At 39.6% G+C, this 24,112-nt stretch overlaps 1 protein-coding gene across 1 annotated transcript in view; it reads right to left on the reverse strand.

The window, feature by feature from the left end:
* The window catches only part of LOC139694980 (sodium-coupled monocarboxylate transporter 2-like), a 31,849-nt gene extending 10,667 nt beyond the window's left edge, over window positions 1–21,182 (reverse strand). Inside the window, exons 1-10 of the mRNA XM_071593535.1 lie at window positions 21,016–21,182; window positions 18,523–18,682; window positions 17,948–18,013; window positions 16,685–16,736; window positions 14,815–14,882; window positions 13,672–13,826; window positions 12,371–12,511; window positions 10,920–11,028; window positions 6,116–6,225; window positions 443–626 (exon numbers count right to left, since the gene is read on the reverse strand). Of these exons, the coding sequence (XP_071449636.1) occupies window positions 443–626; window positions 6,116–6,225; window positions 10,920–11,028; window positions 12,371–12,511; window positions 13,672–13,826; window positions 14,815–14,882; window positions 16,685–16,736; window positions 17,948–18,013; window positions 18,523–18,682; window positions 21,016–21,164 (1,194 nt within the window). The 5' untranslated portion in view covers window positions 21,165–21,182. The remainder of the gene's footprint in view (window positions 1–442; window positions 627–6,115; window positions 6,226–10,919; window positions 11,029–12,370; window positions 12,512–13,671; window positions 13,827–14,814; window positions 14,883–16,684; window positions 16,737–17,947; window positions 18,014–18,522; window positions 18,683–21,015) is intronic.
* Between the last annotated feature and the right edge of the window lie 2,930 nt (window positions 21,183–24,112).

A 24,112-nucleotide genomic window follows, 5' to 3' on the forward strand; every position in this document is an offset into this window, starting at 1 on the left:
TGAATGACAACCTGCACCCTTCATAAAATGGCGCCCGTCAATTTCTTATATAATTTATTGTTTAAAAATAGAGTAACTTTGATACACTGCAGATATATCGTTCCGGATATCAGCAGGCTTAACCTGAATGAGCATGTATAAGGGGCCTCGACTCCATGATGATGGATTGGTATCAATTAATGGTGTCCATTGTTGCCACTCACAACACGACTCAGTAATTGTCCGCTAATTACGAGATGGGAGGTGAAAGAGCGAGCGGAAATATAACGCCATTTACCAGAATTGTCACTCGAAACTGGTGGCTCAAAGAGCTGCTTTTTTGACGCACGAGACGGAGTGTTCGAAGGGGTGCGAATCCAAGGCGTACCGTGATCGTGACGGAGAGTTACGATTCGAGATAAGCGCTCCCACTGGAGCAACCGCAAAGATGGGGAGCACTCGCCTGGATGAGGGTGCCCAGTTTCTCAACGAGGAAGACTAGGGCGACGCAGATGCCGCCAATGGTCACCACGGTGATCCTGAGCACCACGCTGGCGCGGGATTCGGTGTGTTTCCAGCCAGACATGGGCCGCACGAAGTCCTCGTAGATGACGCCACTCATCGAATTGAGGCCCGTCGACATGGAGCTAGTGCCATCACGGCCAACCAGCCAGAGGCAACGAGAAAAAGAGAGAAAGCGCTGATCGGTGAAACATGCCCTGTCGGAAGTTGCCAAGCATTTACAAAAACCAACACACCCGTGGCTCACCATGCTACCGATAAAATCTCCAGCTGAGGCAATTGGAGCAAGAGGTAGGTCCTTACTGAGAGTCGCCTACATGAGGTTGCCTTCGCATTCATTTGCCGTGATCGCGCCTTCTTCGTACCGATTGTGGAAAAAAGAATCAGCACGATCACCATTTGGTGAATCGAAGGAACCAGCCACTCTTTTAGAAAAATAATGAGGAGGGGAGCAAATAAGAGATGGGAGAAGAAGTCAGGGGCTCTGGTATGTCACTACTGCAGGAATGGGGAAAAGGTTGGGGAATAAGGCTCTGTCATAAATGTAACAAATTTTGTTTACGTAGGAAAACACTGTTACAAAATGACAATGATAACTTTGTAACAATCTATAAAAGTTATATAGTATAAAAGTTTGATATCAATCAAGAAAAAGATTTTGAAAGTGCAGTTTGTTTCCGTGAAACTCCTGTGGGATTACTCATGCTCATTTATTTGAGGATTTTCAAGCATTTATTAAAAATCTGGACCAACTCTTTTGTTCCTTATATGCAGACAGCTGGATACTTGGGTTGAACGCTGACCTCATCTTAATCTCTTAGTTGACTCCGCTCATAGACCAGAATTGCTGATTTTATTCTAAACTTATAGCATGGAATGTTTTAATAATAATCCTGCTAGATTCACTCCCACATCTGCCATTCTAATTGGTTAAGCTGTGACTAACCTCAACCAAGAAAAAGTAGTAACAACTGTTCATGACCTAGGTATATCAGACCATAGTATGGTGAAAACAAGTATTGATGCTAACCAACCAATGGAGAGCCTAAATGATAAAACTTACCTTAGGCAGCCTTTACACATGGAAATATGCAGCATCTTCTGCTCCTCCTACATCCTCAAAACTGGGTCAATGTCTATGACTCCAAGTCAGTAGACAAAGGCTTCAATTACTTTCATTCAATTTTCAGACATAATTTTCAATTGTGTTTTTCAATAACACATCAGGAAATATTTCAAAGAACAAAATGTAAGCCATGGCTAACTAAAAAGATTTGTTACTACTCAAATATGCTTAAAAAGCATGCTATCTCCAGTCAAATTTCTAACAATCATGAACACCACCATAAGGTATTCATCTTTGGCTAATAAATTAAACAAACACTACTTATCAGCTCCTTGACCAACTACTTCTCAAGCTAATGTGCTTTTTGCAAATGCACCAACATCAACATTTGCCAAGTCCTGTTCTGAAACCAATCTAATAACTATTGTCTCCACACTCGGAAACAAATACAATACTGGCCCTGATGAAATTCCTGGTAAAGTTGTTCATCATTGTTTTGAAGCCATAAAAGCATCCCTTTATTTTTTGATTAATGAATCTTTAATGCAAGGGATTTTCCCATCCCAATTATAAGATTCAAAAGTAGTGCCCATACATGAAAAATATGGCTGTGTTAATAATTTAAACAACTACAGACCAATAGCATCCAAAAAAATTTGCTAAAATATTTGAAAAAGCCATGTTTATGCAAATAGCACATTACCTCGAAAAAAAACTTCCTACTTTCAAATTCTCAGCATGGATTTAGATCTGAAAGGCCTACCACAACTGCTATATGTCAGGCCATTAACAGCATACTTAATTCACTAGATGCTAAACGCAAAACTCTTGGAATGTTTTCTGACTTGCCAAAGGCTTTTGATTATGTAAACCATAATGGACTACTAATTAAACTCAATAGATTAGGAACTAGAGGAATTCCCCTAAATTGGATGAAGTCCTATATCATCAACCACACTCAGAAAGTAGTGTTGTCAGTAGATGGGTTAAAATTTTCATCAAAAGTACACCAAGTTTACAAAGGCATTCCACAAGGATCAACAATTGGGCCACTCCATTTTCTACTGAATTATGATGAAATAATACCAGTGTTGTTTGCTGATGACACTAATATAATAATATCAACACAAACATATCCCAGCCTTGTGGAAAAATCAAAGTCTGTCACACTCGCAATAAAAAAGTGGTGTACAGATAACCTTCTAGACTTAAATGTAAATAAAAGTAAAATATTATACTTTACGCGCAATAAGAATGTGACAGATAATCTTCTGTTAAAACTTAATCACCAATCAATTGAGTAAGTGACGGGATGTAAATTTATAGGTATTTCTCTGGGTGCAAATATTTCTTGGTATGAGCATGTAAAAGCCCTGCAACATAAGCTCAGTAACATAATATTTTAATAAAGACATTATTAAACATAAGCTCAGTTCAACCTGCTATTAATTAAGACACCTCTATGAGGCTATAAGTAAAACTGCATTACTCAATTTATACCATGGAGAAAATGATTCAAATATAACTTATAGTTTAATATTATGGAGATCATCAGCTATTTCTCAAGCCATCTTTAAAATGCAAAAGAAAGCTATTAGAATAATAACTGGGAAACCTCACAATGCTCCATCAAGGCCAGTTTTTCATGAATTACATTTGCTACCACTCCTGTGCATCTACATTATGTTTTTAATTGTGCATATAAAAAATAACATTGTCAACTATTCTTTTAACTCTGACTATCATCATCATTGCACCAGAGGCAAGCACAACATCCATTATCGGAACTAAAGCATTGAAATTAGGGCCTAATTAAATGGACATCAGATTATATAACAAACTACCCAAAAGCATAAAGGAAACGAAGGGAACTGCTGCATTCAGGCATACATTAAAAATATATCTACAACAAAATATGTTCTACTCAGTTGACGAATATCTCAACAATATTACCTGACCAGTAAGTTTATACTTTTAGTTTATAGCAATGGTCATAGTCTAGTTCATATTAATAATCACAGATTTTTCTAAATTGATATTTCGTGTGCATGTTACAGTCAATGTTCATGGGTTTGCACCAAATATAATGTGGCTGTGAGCCACATTTTTTTGTATCTTAATTGAGCCTGTATCTTTACTCCTTTATGATGTGCCTTATATCATGTACATACACCCACCTGGTGTTTTTGTATTATGATCTCTGGGCAAATAATAAGTAATAATAATTATAATAATACTCCTCGTGTACCTCCAGCAATGTAGTTTACCTTCTGAAGTGCCAACTATGTAGTCTTCCATATTGGACAGTGTACCACATCCCTAACTATTAGAATTAATAGCCACTGTGGCGGTCACCACATTTCATCTATCAACTAGTCTTCCTAGCCTTCCCACCAGAGGACAGCACTAGAGAGCGGAGACGAAGGCGCATAAACCAATTAGCTGCCAGTCCGCAGCAAGAGCTATCGCGACAAGCAGCAACTTGTACTGTCCGCACCTACGGACATTCTGTAACTGAGCAGCGAGATAATAAACGTTCCGCAGTGTTCTTTCAGTATCTGTTTTCTCTTATTTTTGTAGTCGCTTCCACTTCCCCCTTCGGACGCGACACCACCATGCCTCATACAAGAATTCTACCCTGATCAGGATGCTCCAAATCCCAAAATTTGCCGCCAAACATCATTCTTCCCTTCGATAAATGCTATAGGTCTCTATTGTGGTTCTCCATTCTAGAATTCCTTCCACCCTATGACCTTCCGCTCAAACTCAAAACAATAGAACAGGTGTATACGAGGTCTGTCCAATAAGTATGCAAACTGAGGCCATAAAAACTTTATTTTGTAAATTTTAGTCTACATCGACTTTGTCCCCATGCAAAGTACTCTCCATTCCTTGCTATGCACTTATTGCATCTTCTTTTCCACTGTTTAAAGCACCCTTGGAATTCCTTGGCAGTTAGGCTTTCTAGTTTTCTCGTGGTTTCTTGCTTTATTGTGTCTAAATCTTCCCAGTGCTGTCCCCTTATCACCTTTTTGCATTTTTAGAATAGGTCACAGAGGGTGAGAATTGGCAAATAAGGAGGATGATCAAGGATGGTGATTGAATATTTTGCCAGAAAGTGGCAAACAATCAATGCTAAATGTGCAGGTGCATTGTCATGGTGAATGATCCATCCATCGCCTTGAATCAAATTCGGTCGCACGTGATCTCTAAAATGCTTGAGAGATCGCGTGCGGTAACGTAGAATTCAGCATTTACTGTTTGTCCTTCAGGAAGAAATTCATGATTTACAACATCTTTGGCATCAAAGAAAACCAGGAGCATGATTTAGATTTTCGATCAGCTTTCTCTTGATTTTTTGGTTTGGGGATCATCTTTTGCTTTCCACTCCTTGCTTTGCAATTTTAGTTCAAAGTTATACCCGTAAAACCATGATTTGTCACCAATGATTACACTATTGAGAAATCCAGCATCGTTTTCAGGTGAATTTTTCTAATCTATATCACAATCAACTGTTTTCAACTTTTGATCTGGCGTCAGCAGCTTGGGCACGATTTTTGCACACATGTTTTCAAACCCAAATGTTTGGTTAAAATAGTGTGCACTGTTGATTTCCCTAAATTCAGTTCATCAGCAAGCATTTGGACAGTTTTCCAACAATCAGTAAGTACAAGGGAAGCCACACGATCAATGTTGTCAACAACACAGGTGGTTGAAGGTCGTCCCGCCCTTTTATCATAGTAGTATTTAGGGGAGGTGACTGACAGCTGAGGTCTTTGCGCCATTAGGGATGGACAGGAAAGGATGAAGGGTGGAGAGATACCCGGCATCGGCATTAGCCTACTCTTTACGAAAGGTGCCAAGGGGTCTGCAGCTTAACGTCCCATCCGATGGACGACAGACTTACTCAAAGTGCCCTCCACAAAGCACCTCAAGCAGGGATCGAGATACCACTGAAAAATATTCAACACCGCCAGGATTTGAACCTGAGCCCTCTGGGTGAGAAGCCATTCCAATAGCTTCTGCACCATCTTGATCCCCCATTGTATCATACATGTCTTGTCGGCCATCTTTAAAATGCTTAATCCACTTGAAAATGGATGTTTTCTTCAGAGCATTATATCCATAAACAGCGGTCAACATTTCAGTAATTTCATGATAACTTAACTGCATTTCACCAAAAACTTTATGTTGATTCATTGCTGCATGATTTTGTCAATTTCCATTTTCAACAAACAGTTAAGCAACAACAGAAACTAACATAACTGGCACCATGCACATAGTTCAACAATCCAACAAGCATACACGGTTCATTGGGTTGTTGGTTTGACTTGTTTACATTCATATATATAGATTGTGTGTATGTGCGATGCAGTCACCTGCCAATCTCCCAAGCCCAATTTGACTAAGTCTTAGACAGGCTCTCCCTTGTGTCTGCCACAGATGACTCGCTTCACATGAAAGACACATCAAGGGGAGTTGGATTGGCACTGGCCACAACTTTTTACCAGCAGGTCCCTGACAACAGCGGTTATTTCCAGTGTTCACCTGAGAGCAGCGCTGAACACCCCTGAGATGAATATTCCAGGCAAGCCAGGGATGGATGATGACATGTCCATCACGAGGTATGGTAGTAGCTGGTCTGACTTCTTTATAGCCTGCATTAAGGAAAGAGGAGACGATGGTAATTGCCATATTTCATTCCATTCTTTATTTTCAAATCCATTCAATTCTATCCAGACTAGAACTGTCACCCCTACCATGGACATATTAATATCAATTCAAATAATGTTATATAAAAGAAAGCGGCACAGTTTATTATGATTTCCTTCCACAATGGCTCGCCCTCTTTAGCTCAAAGTAGTCATGGGAAAAGCAGTGTAATGCAAAGAAATGAGACACATTATTAGATGAGGGGCTGCAAAGGCATCTGACCCCAGTGGGCAGGCAATCGAATGACGGTGTCATTTTAAAAGTGCCATTGAGAAAAACAGCAGGAATACATCTGTACAAGTATTATGCATCTCAAAACTTTAAAGATGAATATTATAGCGAAAATGAGTCCTTGAAACTACAGGACTGGGTCAAATAAATGAAGCCCCATAGCGATAGCTAAGAGGATTGAACTAGTTAGAATAGGGATTTGGAATATCAGGACCATTTTGAGGGCAGAATAATTAGAAGAGGCACATATCTATGCATACTGTATTCATTGACTTTACTCACTTATTGATTTTTCTATCTCACTATCTAGTATTCCTGGACCCAGACTATCCATGTCCGCATCAAATTACATTTCTTTTTTTTAACTAACTATGCAAGAATCATTACCGTGAAGTTATTCTACCCATTAGCTTATATTTTACCATTGTAAAATAACAAAATGAAATAATAAAGAAATATGTAAATTCTTTTTACCTTTCCTGAATCTCTTCAGCTTTTTTAACTACTTCTCCATCTCACATCTCTCTGATGGTAGGCATGGTAGGGATGGTAGTCATGCACGTATCTTACCTCGTTACATCCTGATGCTTCTCCAACCTTCTTATGCAGCACTTAGATGGGCTACTTCTAATTTGCCTTCAATCTGAAATGTCTTCATATCACACTGATACTATTTCCACTTTGTTTCTTGGCCTCATTATTTCCTATCCCAAGTTTATTGTTTGGCTATCTGTATATATTCATCTCTCAATTTCTGAGATTCTAATTTCATCTTTCATCTATCCTCTTTAACTCTCTTTCCCTTGGCCATAGTCATCTGATCCTGAACCATCATATTGTTACCATAACAACTCTTTCTATCACATTCATAAGCTCTATGAAACTTACGCCATCCATTTTCATTCCTCTATCCTCATTACTTATTAAGTTTTCATCGTACTCCTTTTTACTCAGGTAAAATCTTCAAGACATCACATTCATCCGGTATTTGATATTTCCATGGGCCCATAGGTCCCATAATACTCTTGAATTTTGCATTGCATTTTTATAAACCTAAATTATCATAGAAATCTGCTTCCATACTGAGGAAACCGTTTGAGTTAACATTGCTGTTTCTAAATCTAAATCCTTCTCAAATCATAATTTACTCTAGCTGGTACATGTATCTATACTTTTCTGACAATATAATCCATGTGTACCTATTCTTATGATGATTTTTTTACATTAAAAAATCATAATAATTGAGCAGAAAATGGAGCAGGGCGAATGGTTTGCCTCTCTTGGATGTGTTTTGGACCAAAATAGTCAACGTTGCAGGAAAAGAAGAAGAAGAAGAATTGTATTAGGCAAAGGATATTTCAGAAGCATTTAGGACGAATTAAGTAAACATTGAAAAAGAATGTATTTTACACTTTCAGGTTTCACTTTGTGCAATTATTTAATGTCCATATTGAAAGAGTTTGTAATTTTCCACAGACTTTATTTCACAGTACAATGCATTTCACCAACTTGCGGCATCATCAGGTACAAGTGACACTCACAGCAGTTGAATATACACCCATCAAACAGAGGAGAGGGGAAAGTTGAGGGTGGAGGGACTCTCTGTTTTTACGTTTACTGGAACTTCAAAGTTGGTGGTCTTGGCTTTTTTGGTTAAAGAAAGAAGAGGTGGTGGTGTGAATTTCAATTAGGAACTCAGCACAATTACAAATAAAGCCACCAGCAATGGATACGACCCTAACCTGGTTAAAAAAATAATCCAAAAAAAGCAGAAAACAATGGCTACAAGTTGAATTTACCCCTCTCAGCCCTCCATTGTAAAACTTCAAGTGGTCCCTTTCCTAGGAGATTCTCCTATAAAATTTCAAATCACCTTCCAACTACACTCAAAGCGGCCTTTTACACACACCTTACTCTCTCCAAAGTCTTTGTTAATGGCAAAGAAAAACTGGATATATTTAATAATCAGGCGTTTACAAACTTAAATGTGATAATCGCAACACTTATTATGTTGGTCAAAATGGGATGAATTTCAAAACACGAGCCCAAGAGCACACCAGGTGTCACAGAAAGCAATACCTGAATTCTATCTTCGCTAAACACCTCTTAGATTGCAACCATAATTTTGTCCATATAATACATGTCCTCCCTAAAGGATTGACAATGGATGCTCTAGAGTTAATCGAGATTTGAAAGTACATGGCAGATCCCAATACAATACTTTGTAATGAGCAATTATACATCCATCTCTCTCCTCTTCTTTCCAAAAAATTGACCTCGAGGGCAAACAAACCCATCGGTTCAACGTACCCAGTCGCATCTATGCCATGACCAGACCCAATGAAACCTCATAACCTAAATAACACATTCTTCCATTTTGTTTTCTCTTTCCTCAACTACCAACTTTCACTTCCAAAAAATACCCCGACAAGCCACCCCATAAACCCAGATCAGACCCAATGGTTAGTCATAACCAGGGTACCACCACCTATTCTTCCTTTAACCAAAAAAGCCATGACCACCAACTTTGGAGTCCCAGAAAACATGCCCACCCCCCACCTTCAACTTTCCCCTCTCCTCTGTCCAATGGTTATACATTCAACAGCTGTGCCTGTCACTTGTACCTGATGATGCCACAAGTCGGTGAAATGCATTGTGTTGTGAAATAAAGTCTGTGGAAAATTACAAACTCTTATAATATGAACATTGAAAAAGAATGTCAAGAAAAGAATTGTGATATCTTTGAAATTGAGCATGGTTTTGTTTGATGCTGAAACATAGCCACTGAAGTTAAATGATATGCTCAGACTGGAGAATTTAGGTCAATGGATGTAGAGAAGGATGAAAAGGTAAAATAGACAGAAAGAAAAACTAACAAAAAGTAATAGGAATGCTGGGAAGAAGAGATAGTTTTGGGAGATTTATAAAGAAGACAGAAAGAATAGATTCCAAGAATTTTATTGGTGATATATTGTTAAATACTGTAATGCAGAGGGGAGGATGTTAGGCAATCCAGTTGAATGAGGGGTTTTTTAGTCATATTGGACAAAATTATAGATGGTAGAATGTATGTGGAATTGAAGAACTGTTTGATGTAATGTGGTTAGTCAGACTGCCTCTCTCTGGATGGAGCTGAGATATGTAGTAATGATCAATCTGTGCCAATTGAAAACCTACCTCAAATGGTAAACTACCAATAACTTTTGCCAGCCACAGTGGTGGCAGCATTATGTCATCTGCAAGTCCAGAGGTTGTGGGTTTGATTCCTGCCTAGGTGGGTTTTCCTCCACCTAGAGCTTGGGTAAATGTAATTGTAACATTGTTATATAATTGTTCAAAGTCAGAAGTAAAGGCCAAAGTTGTTTTCGGACCAATGCAAAATAAATAATGTTTATCTTTTAATATTCTGAATGCATATGGTGTTAGGTAAGAATGAGTATTTGAAACTCCCAATGGTAGCATGTATCTCTGTTATTTTATCCTGGTGGTGGTTTTATCTTATAGTGTAATCATCATCTTCTAAAGGCGAAGTCTTGTCGTAAGAGGCCAAAATAAATAATTCCCTCAGTTCCATTGGATAACTCATTCATTCGGTACCATTCTAATAGCATTTGGTCAGCTCACTATCTTTGTGATCCTAAGATCTTCCAGCTCTCTCACCTGATCTCCCTCCCCTACAGCACATCCATAATGTTATGCTAACTTGCCTCTCTAAGAAATGTTTTACAAGCCTAGCAGTTTTTCTGAACTCTTTCAATTTCCCTAAATTTTCCATGTTTTCCAAATATGGCATAATTCAAGCAAAGTATTTCCTCTCATTCACTCTTGCAATACTTTTTCCTACAAGCTGTCTGATGTTAACTAGTTTCTTTATGCCTGGCCCACATATTTGCCTGAAATTTACCCTATTAACTGTTTTATCTTGGTATCAAAACTGGGTATTTCACCTGTTCTAAATTTCCTAATTAATACTGCCTATCTATTTTATATTTTATTTTTCCTTCCATTTCCTTTGATTCCAAAATTCCATAACTGCACAATTCTCATGCTCAACACATTTGTCATGCTTCCTTGTACTATTCTGATATCTGGTTTTAATAACTAGGGAGTAGCCTGGAAACTGCTGGTGTCATTATTTCCCTCGAAACTACTACAGTGTCTGCAAATAATGGAATAATTCTAATACTATGCAAGCACATTTCATGTTAGCATGGTAGAAGATGGATATCAGGAAGATTAAGTGTCCCATGACACTTCCCTGAGGAATACCTCAGTATGCATATGCTTCTAACGAATTCAACCTTGTGTTAAGTACTTATTGTTTACAGTGGCTTGCAGAACCCACCCTTACCCCACCTTACTCTTGATGTTGGCCCCTCAAAATTGGTAACTCTGGCAGAATACTCACACCTCGAAGCAGTGGGTCACAGCCGTGGAAGTTTGCATAGATAACCATGCCAGTGTAGCAGCTGAGGCATAAAATTGTCATGATGCCAAATGCAAAGACCATGGTGGCTCTGTGGAGGGAAAGAGCATCAGTTAGCCCATGGGGATAAGTTCAATATTTATAAAAGTTTGCCTTGCTGTCACCAAGGGAACCGCAGATCCCCTCAAAGCAGTCACGTTACTATTCCATGACAGGAGTGAGATAGAACTGCCGATTATGACCATTGCTTTTTCATATATATGCTAAGAATATATTAAGAGTGGCGTTGAGAAGAGATACAGCTGGAAATAAATGTAGGCAACTAGATGATTAAGCCAGGTCTAGAACGATGCAAATACCAAGGGGCAATGCAGGGGAACACATGCTACCTGAATAAGCACACAATATTGGAAGGCACACTCCTCATTAATTGATTCTTAAGGGCAATCATCAAAAATAGTGCACACAAAGCTTGCCACAGCCAATGCAAGGTTATGCAACAAATAGTCAAAAGTGTTTTGGATCTATTGACTATCTCCAAACAAGGACTCAAAACTAATATCTCATCTTGCAATGCTGACTTTTCTCATCAATAATATTCTTTCCAATATTAATTATGGCTTTCTAAGGCTCCCTTAACCCACTGGTAAGCCTTCCTCACCAGATCTACATCTACATCAATACCCTGCAAGCCACCAAAAAGGTGTGTGGCAGGGGGTGCAGCACCAGGAGGAAAGGGTAAGGGATGAGGGGGTTAGGGTTTTTCAAATGGATGGGGAAAGGTAAGGGGAACCTGCAAAAAAAAATATATAAAAAAATATACATATATAAATATAATCGTATAACCCTGCGCAGTCGCTACCTTGTAGGTTAATACTTATTATGTCGAGCCGGCTCCTGGGGGATTTCGAGTACTAGGTTTCGAGTCAAGAATTCTGGTCTCTTATTGTTCTCAGAAAAAATGACCATTTAAATCTGTCTGTCCTGCAGTCAATCTCTCTAATCTTACATTCGTGATCCCTCTGCCCGTAATACGTTGGGGTTCGTATTATGTTCTTGATGTCATCGGAAAAGGACCCATCTTTAAATTTTTTTAATAAGTTTAATCTATATTGTAAACGCCGCTGTGTAAGGGAATCCCAGCCTAAATTTTCTAGCAAAGTAGTTACGCTACTGCGTTGGTCATAACAATTTTTTAGATGTTTGGTTACAGACCACCATCAAAAGACCACATCCTGTATTTGAACAAAATCACAAGAATTTTTCAAAAATACAATATCAAAAGATATTAAAACAGTAGTTTGTGGTACGAGGCGCTTAGACGCGCGTGAACTGGGCACTGACGCCTTCCGCAGCCATCCAAAATAGCATCCAAGAACCCGATTGTTGAGCGAGGAAAGCATGACTCAGGCGTCGACACGGCCTCTGCTTACATGCGCGCCTTTCTGAGGGAGGACATGGCGAGGCACCGCTGGATCATGGCCTGGTTGACGGCATACGACGCCAGCCAGCTCACGTAGTTGCCAATGGTGATGGACCAGAAGGTGTGGCGGATGCGGGGGTCCATGTCGAATCTGCAAAGACATCCGTTCGGGCGACCGAATTAGATTCCGGATCTCCCGGCTGCTTCGAGGCATACAAATCGGTACATGCGTATTCTTTTCGACATGACTCACCCAGGATATATTATTTTAATTAACCACTTATCTTGATCTTTCAGGTTACGACTCTTCAATAGGACAGATAATGAAAAACTAAGGACGGCACAAAACCAATTATTTTGCAGTAACAAGTAGCTTTTTAACCTAATCTAAACATTCGACTGCCGGCTGCTCTCATTAGTTTTCACTTTATTCTGATACAACTCTTTGTGCGACACAATTTTCCGATGATAATCTTTTTTTGGAATAGTGTCAAATTATTTCCCACCGCATCCGTACTTATATCCGTCCTTGCTTTTCTTAGGGATCCATTCTCTGAAAATTTTCTCGGGGCCTGCAAATATCTTCAACAGAGGCAATTGCTGAATTCTTAGCATTCAGAGGTTGAGAAATGCAAAAACTAATGATATTATTATTTATTAACTGTTCTAATATCTCGATCAAGTAAGCCTGCTTGGGTTCCATGTCCAATTGCAAGCCGGCACATTTTTATCATAAATCCACAACCCAACACTTCCATCACTAAAGCTACTAGCGGAAAACTTTTATTCAATTACAGATTTGTGCCAAAAGAAAAGTTTTATTTAGTGCGATCAAAATAAAAAATTGTTGGCCACTTATTTTATAGTGCAGATAATTTACCAAACCTTTCCAAAACTCAATATTATAGAGTCCCGTAGTTGAAGGATTCATTGTCAGTTTAGTTCATACTAGCAGTCTTGGGAAAAATAATTGTAGTGGTTTCCCGTCGCCTTTCTCAATCACGAAGTATATGTGCAATATTAAAATGCATAAACGTTATCTTTAAAGTAAAACCTGTGCATAAAAAAGGCTTCTATTTTAAAGAGCCTATCATGGACACTTTGAAGGTATGCCGCGGTCAATCTGCCTTACAAGTAGAGATCATCATTCGCATCCATTTAATCACCACGCCACCCATTTTATGACACCTTGATGTCAACCTTCAAAACGACACCACTGCACCAAGGACACAAGAAGAGATTTTAGTTTCGTCTCCCTGGCCCCTTTCATTCCGAGGTGTTTGCCCATTTTTACCCTGGGGCACTACTCACACAAAAAACTCGACGCGGCCGCTTTCTTCGTTCCTCGCCCACACCTCCGCCAATCCGCCCGCCCGCTGCGTGCCCACGACCAGGATGATGATGACCCCGCCGAACATGATCACCGTCTGCAAAGTGTCCGTCCACACCACGGCCTTGAGTCCTCCCTGGATGGAGAGGCAGATAGGGGCACGGGTGTGGTAAAGCTTGAAGCGCACATATCTACAGTGAATGGCGCGCAAGTCAGAGGGGGCACCCACACCAGGCACCACGAAAAAGATTTCAGTAAGGAACCGGACATAGAAGACTACTTGTTGCAATAAACTTCGGTCAAATTAGAGAATCTTGTCCTGGAGTCGGGTGATTAAGAACTATGAACATTAGTTAAGAGAGCCACAGAAACTACTCTGATAAACCTAACATACATGTTTATTGCATATTAAATAGTCAAGTATTTAATAGCAGCATAGCAGGTTTTGGATGGGCATAGATTGTGAACATCGCTACATTTTCAGCCTCGCCCGAACTATGATCCAACCCCAAACCATAATCTCCCATCTAATCTCCAATTAAAATGCTCGACATCAATAATCTTGCCTCCTCCGGATTTGTCCCAACAATCCAATTTCCTCCACCCACCGCTTCTTCGGGGGTTTATCTTTGCTCCATTCTAACTCTCCATTTCTATCTTATTACTCAGCCTAACTTAGACTCCTCAACTAGTCAAAAGACTTTCTACGTCTATCACGTCTTCAGTGATCCAGTCCCCGTGCCGCAAAAAAGTTCCATACAAAATTTTTCAATAATAGTTTGTTCATATCCTAATTTAGCATCGTTGTCATCAACTCCCTCCACCTTGTACAATTCTTTGCCTAACGTAATTATTTTTCCTATGGCCCTAATACTTCGATCATCTTGGTCCAAACACTTCTTAGAAAGCCATGTCTTTGTACAGAAAATGAGAAATGAGAAAAAATGTCTTTGTAGCCAATTTTGGTGTGCCAACAACCACAAAATGAATTACATGCTGCGAATAATGTTCAGAGAGAAGATAAAATAACTTATTTGCATTGTTTATCTGTGTTGTAAGAATAGCCAACACTGATGAACTATTTAGTTCAACTCGAGCCGGCGTCGACTCGGCCTGCCACTCACCAGCGTCGTGTAGAATATGCAGACGAGGCAGACGATCGGGGTGATGAGGTGCAGGTTAAAGCCCGTCACTGCGCGCACGTGGCCGCGGACATGGAAGAGAGACAGAAGAACGAGAGATCGCGTCGTAAGTGGAGGGTTCTGCATTCCCCCGGCGGCATTGCACGAGGGCGCATCGCCACCCAAGCACGCCACCTGCCGAATCAAAGAGCGCCGTGCGGGTGGGCGCCATGATACCTTCCGGCCAGACGAGAATGGGACGCGGTGCAGACACTGCGGGAAATGGCACTGTAGCGGAGAGACCGTGATAAACCCACGCTAAAACTCTCAAAAGGGCCTCCATTTTTAACAAAGCCACGAAAAAGAACGAGGCCGTATCTTAGGTAGTCGAAAGGGCACGAATTCAATACACCAAGACTTAAAACGGCATTTGTAGCATCCAATAAAAAGCACTTTTGCATTGTTGTTACAGAATGATTTCGGAACAAGTCATTGCATTTATGCAAAATTGAATATATTTACATAATTAAAAATGGAAACTGATTGGGGATATTATTAAAAGATTATCAAACCTCATTCCATTTCCAACTTATCTCATTCGTGTCAATTCATTACTCATTAGAATCTTTTTCTCAACACAACTGAAAACATTGCTGAATTACAGAGCCGGCCAATAATCATAAGCACACTCTATTATCATCTTTCACCATAATCATCGGCAGCTCATAATTCTGAAATGCATTTCAGAATTACTCAGAATGGCACAAGGATTGAGTGCGACCAAAAATGCTTGACGATAAATAAATACAGGAGTAATTCTTTCGTGATTTTGATTAGCAGTTTGGATGATTTATTTATGTAATATTTATATCATTAATAACTTGATTTTAATAATACCCTAGTATTTGCATCAGATGGTCTTGGGAAATTGTAATCCAAACATTTAAGCAACTGAGGTCATTACCACACAGCTATCAGTAGTAGACTTACACTTAGCACTTCCAAATTTACAAAAAATAATACTTAAATGAGGAATTTCTCCGAAAGAGCAACAGTTGAATTTATCAATTCCATTATTTTACGAAATGTTTTAAAATTAATACAAAGGTTGAACATGAAACTAATCTCAAAGAAATTACATACTTCAATTCCTCGAACTCGAAAGAAAATAAAAGCCTGAATCGCCCTTCCAACCTACAATCTGTTGATTGAGTTGGTAATTTGAATTAAGTAGTCTTAAAAAGGACTGCGATATCACAATGAGACCAATTCGGTTTTATCAGAAATGTTGGGTGAATAATTAAGAGGCCAGTCGAGAGTTCCCGAGATTGCAACCTTTGTGGCTGAATAAAATATGTGGACATGACGCATCCTCATAATGTCATCTCTCGTACTGTCCCGCAGAGCTCAAGACTGTGTGCCTTCATGCAGATGGTAGTATTTGAACAGAAAATGGATTTTTATAATTATTCAATCATTTGTCTTCCTCAAAAAAGACCAGGTTAATACCCTGAGAATTATGACGGAGTTAGCCATCAAAAAGTCGGCATCTGACCTACCGACCCACTTGAAAACCCTTAACTATTGATATTTTAGAGCCACACCTCGCCTAAAAACAAAAAAATTCCAATTTTAGTACCTTCCGAAATCCTACTCTTTGGACGACATGAAACATAATGTGCATATAATAAATGAGTTAGAAAAATATTATCCACTAATGTCAAAAAACAAAAAGTAACACTTACAATATAGGTGTCTGAACCTTCTTCAGAAGGAATATTAGGAATGAAGGAGGCTATGGAATCAAAGATGGAGCCCATCACTCAATTACTCACTCATTCTCTCCTCAATATAAATGCGTAACGATATTCACCTTGACTAAATGCCAGAGCAGGAACGTAGATGACAATTGGAATGTAGAGCATCTGAAAAGGTAAGAGAAAGGGAGTCGGTGATCAGTGAATCAGGCAAGCCAGTTTGGGCAATGCTTAGCTTCTAAATATTGAAAGATCGAGTAACAACATTTGCAAAACCATTTTTCATCTTAACAAAACCCGACAAGACACCTCAAAATAGCATTAATTGATATTTAAAGGCTATTCAAAGGGACTTAGACGTCCAAGGATAGCAATTATAGTGGTCAAGAGTAAAAGAAACTTCTTTGCACTTGATTTGCAGCTCAAAGCTCTATTGTGAACATTGCATAACAGAGAAAGTCCAAGGTCACATTTTTAGATCGTCAGAAATAAAACCTGCAGCAACCACCAAAGTTTTCCTCGACAAACATTGATATGGAGAAGATGAGAATAAGCATAGGAATAATCCCGTTTTCACAGGGTAGATAAAAATTTCTAACTGTATCCCTTTGGCAGTAAAAAAGAAGATAACATTTTGCCTTGTGAGACATTGGAGATAACTTCGACAATGACAGAGGGTAAAAGAAATGGCACACTTATAAATGTCACACAAATGGTCATTTAGTGAATGGTTGAAAAGTAAGAACGGTGAGGAAGAAGCGTGCGATCATAATCAATATTTCCTGTTTCATGTATTAATGGTCTCATGACTGATGCATGTATATGGCAGGTAGAATTAGTGGAGTCCATGCATCAATTCGGGGCTAAACAGATGTACAGGGTTCCCCGGGATAGTTCCATGAGGTAACAGAGAATAAGGTTTAGAAAAAATACGTCCGAAATGGATGCAGCCATGTTGTTCAACGAGAAACACAAGGATTGCGGCAAATTGAAGCAAAACGATGGAATAATGAATAAGTGTATGATGCTGTGTATCTTGGCAGATTTTTATGATGCATGTTGAGGTCAAACGCTGTGCGAATACTGGAAGAAAGATTATTGGTTTTACGAAGAGTAAGCAAAGAACAGAATGTTTTTAATGTATAAAAAGGACAGCATATAAAAAATGTAATCATTGTATGGATATGAAATTCGGCTTTTTCAAGAGAAGAACAAATTATATATATTTCGTATTATATATATATGCATACATATATATATATATATATATATATATATATATATATATATATATATATATATATATATATATATATATATATATATATATGAAATTCAAAGTGATAACCATGTTTCATTTTGAGCCCACACACACTCACCATTTTCGTCACGAAGATGGTTGACCCAAGTAGGCGAACGCTGTTATTGAACCGACGCTTAAGATACTGGAAGGAAAAAAAAATCAATATCTTAGATTCGTGTGTTTATATCAAAACCAATCATTAACACTAAAGATGACATACTAATAGGAGAAATAAATTGGTATGTTAGCCATGAAATGTAACTCCTTGGAACTTAGAGAAGGGATAATGTAGAGACGGACGTAGGTACTGAAACGAGAATCATATGTTGAGACATTAAACAAAAGGGGAAGATTGGTGGGCAAAGATTTCTCATGGAGACACATGAAGGGCAATAGAAAAGAGAAATGGGTGGAGTTGAGGAACAGTGAACTGTGATCAGGATGTTGGGGTAGTGTTGGATATGTCCTGCAAGAGTGGAGGTGTACCTCAGTCCTTGGGTTCATAAAAATTTACTTTGACTGGTAGAATTGCTACTCCCTCTGACAACTAAATTTCCCATGAATTGAAATAATTTTGGAAGAATAAGTTTTCATTCAACCAATTCGATCGTAGATTCTCGTCCTATGACTTGGGATCCACTTTGAGCTCACCTCATAGGAGGAAGTAATCTTGAGGTCGTAGAAGACGGGAATAAACGCCACGGACATCGTCAAGCAGACGAACAACTCGGAGAATACAGTGACCCAGTACTGCGTCCCGAATGTGTAGATCTCGGCGGGGAGACCCAGGAGCGCTATGCCCGAGATGTAGCTGCGAGAAATAAAAAGGGTTAGAATCCAACGTCCTCAGAAGGCACGGAGTCAAGAAGCATGTGTCTTGGAAAAGCATTTATGGGCATAAAATGGAGAAGGGGATGCTGCGCAGGGGAGGGATAGTACTGTTAAGTCGGAAGGCATAAAAATGTGTGAGAATTTCCGAATCCTAACCGGCTGTCGGTTCCTCGCGGAATGGGGTAGGGATTCTAAGGATAAAAGGTAGAAACACTAGTCTGAAAGCACCATGGGAAGCATAAGGTGTGAAAATATAACGGGTGAAGTGGTATGTAAATTTAACACCACTTTATAAGTAATTTTAAAAATGTATTATCACCCCCATCGTACTACGGTAGGAGAGATCATGCCAGTAAAATTATAGAGATTAAGTGTAGAAGAGATGGATTAAATATGCCAGTTTTTCCTTGAACGATAAGGGATCATAGTACCATTGTCCGACTGCAGTATGGTCATGTTCTGGCAACAATTAGTCTGGTGTGTATCCACCTCCTGCCACATACCCTGGCAGTGGCTTTCAGGGTGCATAAATAAATAAAAATAAATTTCATGATCTTTGAGATGTGTTCAAAAAAAGGGTAGGACTTTCGCATCAGAGCGCCTCCCTATAAACAGAGTGTGTTAGAGAATGCCATTAGCTAGCGCATCACTAGCTGATGGCATTCATTTATTTAATTATAGATATTGGAAAATAGCTAATGTAACACCAAGTTTAAAAAAACCGAGACAAGCAGGAACCGAGCAATTATAGAACTATATCCCTCGCATTCATTTTGTGCAAGGTTATGAAACATATACATCTACATTTACATAATACCCCACAAGCTGCTGCAAGGGCGTGTGGCGGGGGGTGTTAGGTCACCAACCGTTAAAGAACAACACCATATGTAAAACAACAACATGGAAAATTACACCCACAGCAGCGCACACACGCATGCAAAAAGTTGCTAAAGTATAGTTCCTAGTTCGATCGTGAGACACCTCAATAATCAGGTATAATATAGTTCATAATTAATGAAAAATCTGCAAGGTTTCATAAAAAGGTAGATCCTACGAGACAGAATTTGCACTTTTTGTTCATGATATTCTTATTTCGGGAGAGAGCAATGTTTCAGTTGATGCGATTTTTATAGATTTTAAGAAAACCTTCGACAAAGTGCCTCATAGTTAACTACTAACAAAGCTAGAAGCGTATGGCATAGATAATAATATCCGGGGTTGGATTAAAGACTTTTTGAATGGTCAGGTTCAAAGAGTAGTAATTGATGGAGCTAGCTCAAATGCAGTAGAAGTTACTTGAGGTGTCATCGGACCTCTTTTATTCCTACTTTACGTTAACGACATTGACTCCGTAGCAACTAGTAAGATACGATTATTTGCCTACAACGCAGTGGTTTGCCGTGATATCCGTGGTCCTTGAGGACACAGCAGCTTTATTAAATGAACTTAATGCTATATAACGCTAGTGCGACACTTGGCAATTAGAATTGAACTTATAAAAGTGCGTAGTCATAATTTTTTTGAAAAAAAGCAACTCCCTCCCGAAACCCTACTGCATCGTGAGCAATGAAATGGAATGTGTACGCTCAATTAAATACCTAGGCGTTACCCTCACGATCTCTCCTGGGTGAAACACATGCTGAAAATAGGTGAAGCTAACAAAAAAGTAGGAAATATTAGAATAGTACTGGATGATGAAAAGGTAAAAGAGAAATGTTATATGTCGTTGGTTAGGCCTCATTTAGAGTATGCTGCAATATTTGGGATTATCACAAAGTTGGATAAATTGCCGAATTGGATCGCGTGGAGAGTAGCGGAGCATGATTTGTAAAACGTTGTTATGATACACTTAGTAGCGTATCCAAAATATTAGAGTAGCTAGGCTGGGAATCACTCACGGTGCGAAGGTTGAATTGCAGATTGAAGCTCTTTCATAAACTGGAAGGTCTCTTTAGCAGTGAGGTTGAAAATGTATTATTACCCCCATTGCACTACGGTAGGAGAGATCATGTCAGTAAAATTTGAGATATTAAGTGGCAGATAGATTTTTGATGTCATTTTTGCAACGAACGATAGGGGATCATAATAACATTGTCCGGCCGTGTTAGAGTCACGTTCGGGTGAAATTATTCTGGTGTGAATTCACCCCCTGAGACACACCCAATCGGTGGCTTGCAGGGTATATAAATAAATTAAAAATATAATGACTGGCTAAAAAATATGTCAGCGGAAGTACCTGTCCCGCGACCGGTGCTCACTCACTTTGGCGGCGATTTACGGGGCGATAGTACGCCCGCCCGCCATTTTGCTCACCTGGCAATTAGAGACATAGAAATGGGCAGGATTCCCATGGCCCTCCCACCCATCAGGTACTGCGCCGCCGTGTCTTGTTTCGTCTTAGCGAAGAACCCAAAGTAGACCCCGATGAGCGCTGACAACACCAGCATCACCGCGAACACCATATAGTCGATCCACGCGAAGTGCCTCGGCGCCGACGTTTCCTCGGTGCCGAGGAGGATGGGGAGGGCTGTGGACGACGGCCACGCCTCGACGCCGGAGCTGCTGAAGTCGGCCATTCTTCCAGGGTGGCTGCTGGAGGAAACGTTTGTCCCGGTTAACTCTGTCACTGTATTTAGACTCTTCAACTAATCGTGGCAATTTTAACATTCAATAAACATGAAACCTTCAATTAATTAGCTACTACCACCAAGATTTGTACTGACGGCGGCTCCATGCAGGCTTGAGCCCAGACCCTTCTGCGTACCCTGCCGATATTCGTCGCCGCGTCAAGTGACACTCGACTCGGAGCCTAGTCCGCCCTTTAGCAAAGGCCGGGTGGTGGGATTTTGGGTTGTGGTTTGTTAGCAGAGACAAGAGAATTATTAGGTTTGAGTCCATCCCAAACCTACCTTAACCGGAAGATTACCAATAATAATTATAATTAAAGGGCGGAAATACGGACCACCTGTATACTCTTGCCATTAAACGTAATGGTTTTTGCCGGGCCGTGAAGTCATGGACCTTCATTGAACTAGAGAACCATGGAGTTCTATACTTTACAAACTCTTTAAGCAGTGATAGGAAGGACACACTAATATGTAGCCCTTATGTCAACATTATGGAAGGTCAACAAACCTGTTTTGACGCAGAATTTCCATAAAACCTGATCATGTATTTTTATTCGCATAATTTAATGCATACAAAAATTTTGCTATTATTTGTTTATGCATTAGTAATACATGTTTCATTTATTTAAATCCAGTATTGCGTATGCAGCCGACGCTGCATTTTCAAACATATTCAGTTCGCCTACGGTTACGATGAAGGCAACACGGGCAGAATTGCGTTAGGCAGAAAGATTTCACAACGAGGAGGGAGTTGATGACAGGGTCGTTGTAGCATCTGGTGTTCACTGCACGTCTGAGGCCACCAGGTGTGTAGCGGGTAGGATTTTTCAGCTGATACATTTGTCTTTGTCGCCCGTTTCAAAACAATATGTGCTCCAGTCAATAGATGGGACAGTGAAATCTCTACCGATTATAACGTCGCGATCATTGTGTTAGGATAAGAAACCTTTGATTTGCCGATCTATTTCTAGTATTGAATCATCTCTGTCGACCGGCTGTCTGTAAAATGCGCATATACAGGTATGTATAAATTCTTTGGGATCGAGGACTTTTAATTTATCACCAAACGCTTTCCAAATTATTACCCGGAATCACCTCAGCCCTCTGACGCAAGAATGCTTAACTGCAATAAAGGCACCACCCCGAACCTATTTTTTCTATCATTTCTGTAAATGGAAAAGGATTTTGGGAAAATTTCACCGTCGGTGAATATCAGTGAATAACCAGCTTTCTGTCCCAATAATTACGGGTCCCTCGTATGTCTACTCTTTTGTTTCAATAAGGTGATGATGCAACAGTTTCAGAGTGTAAAATCATTCGCCTTGACTGGGATTCGAACCCAGATCCCTCAATATCCGGTCGAGTGCTTTAGCCACTTAAGCTACCGAGGCGTCCTCTTAAACTCTGAAATTTTGGGGCTTTTAAAGGAACTAGATGTTTAGTCAGAGTTTAAGAGGACGCCTCGGTAGCTTAAGTGGCTAAAGCACTCGACCGGATATTGAGGGATCTGGGTTCGAATCCCAGTCAAGGCGAATGATTTTTACACTCTGAAACTGTTGCATTGAAATGCACATTAGCGGATGACTCCGTTAAAAGTTACTGTTGCGGCATCTCCCGCAGTTTCTTTGGAAGGTGATGATATTCTTCGACTTTGTTTTTTAAACTTCGGCAATTAACCACCAATACAGATAATGTTTCCGTGACATTACATTTTTTTGAATTTTGAACAAGCATCGTCTTCTTATTAACCTTGAATCCCTTTTAAAATTTTCCGTCCGCTGCAATCTGATTCGTGTTGAATTAAGAAGACCTGATTGATGTCTAATGATTCCGGTATGGAATCCCTTGACTCCTTCATTTCCACCCTTAACCTATCCATCCCTCTCTTCCCTTCACCTCCCTAATTTGTATCATTAAATTAACTTTATCTTTGTGGAATTCTCCTTCAAAAACAATAAACTTCACACTTTTGTCCTCTCTATTCCACAAACATAGAGCATTACTTTCATTACAGCAGCTGCTTTCCCTCCCACATTGCGCGTTCACTCCCCTTTCTCCCTTTTTATTTGAAACCCTTGAAACTGCTGTAATCCTGATTTCCTCAATAAGTTTCCCAATTACCTCCATCACTCCCTCCTCCAACGTAGGTGCCCTGAATCCCTTCTCCATAAAAAAACTATAAACCCTTCTACACACCAAAGCCTTCCTCCACCGAAGATCCTAGTACTCTTTCCATCTTTAATACCTATTACCCTGGGATAAAATTTATCAATACCATTGCAAACGATCTTTTTCCCATCATCAAGACGTCATAAGACCACGGCCAACATTTTAGACTTTCCGACCAACTCAAATCCATCAAGCCTCGCTCTAAATCCCCTCACCACCAAAATCCACATTCCCATGCAATATGCCCATCGCATCTGCCCCTTCCTCGCCACTCCTGCTTATCAACTTTTCACCAACTTCCCCCCTCCTGATGTACTTCCAATAATATAATATATTTTCTAAACCTCTGCCCCGCCTTTTGTGTTTGACAAGGTATTACGTTACTTACGGAAACCATTAATGTGCATAGTACACAAATTATATGTCAAAAGTTTTGTTTATATGATTTTCGCCATAATTTAACACATTTACTGCACTTTGAGTTTTCGGAAGAGATGGAAGTCCGAGGGAGCAAAAACCTGGGAATAGAGTGGATGTTATAAGTCCGCGTCATATTGCAATTCCCTCAATTTTCCCATTAACAAGACACTTTCGTGGGCAGATACGTTGTCCTG

The sequence above is a fragment of the Hetaerina americana genome, unplaced genomic scaffold, assembly GCF_022747635.1.
Source record: "Hetaerina americana unplaced genomic scaffold, ioHetAmer1.1.p SCAF_6, whole genome shotgun sequence".
In the NCBI taxonomy this organism is placed as follows: Eukaryota; Metazoa; Arthropoda; class Insecta; order Odonata; family Calopterygidae; genus Hetaerina; species Hetaerina americana.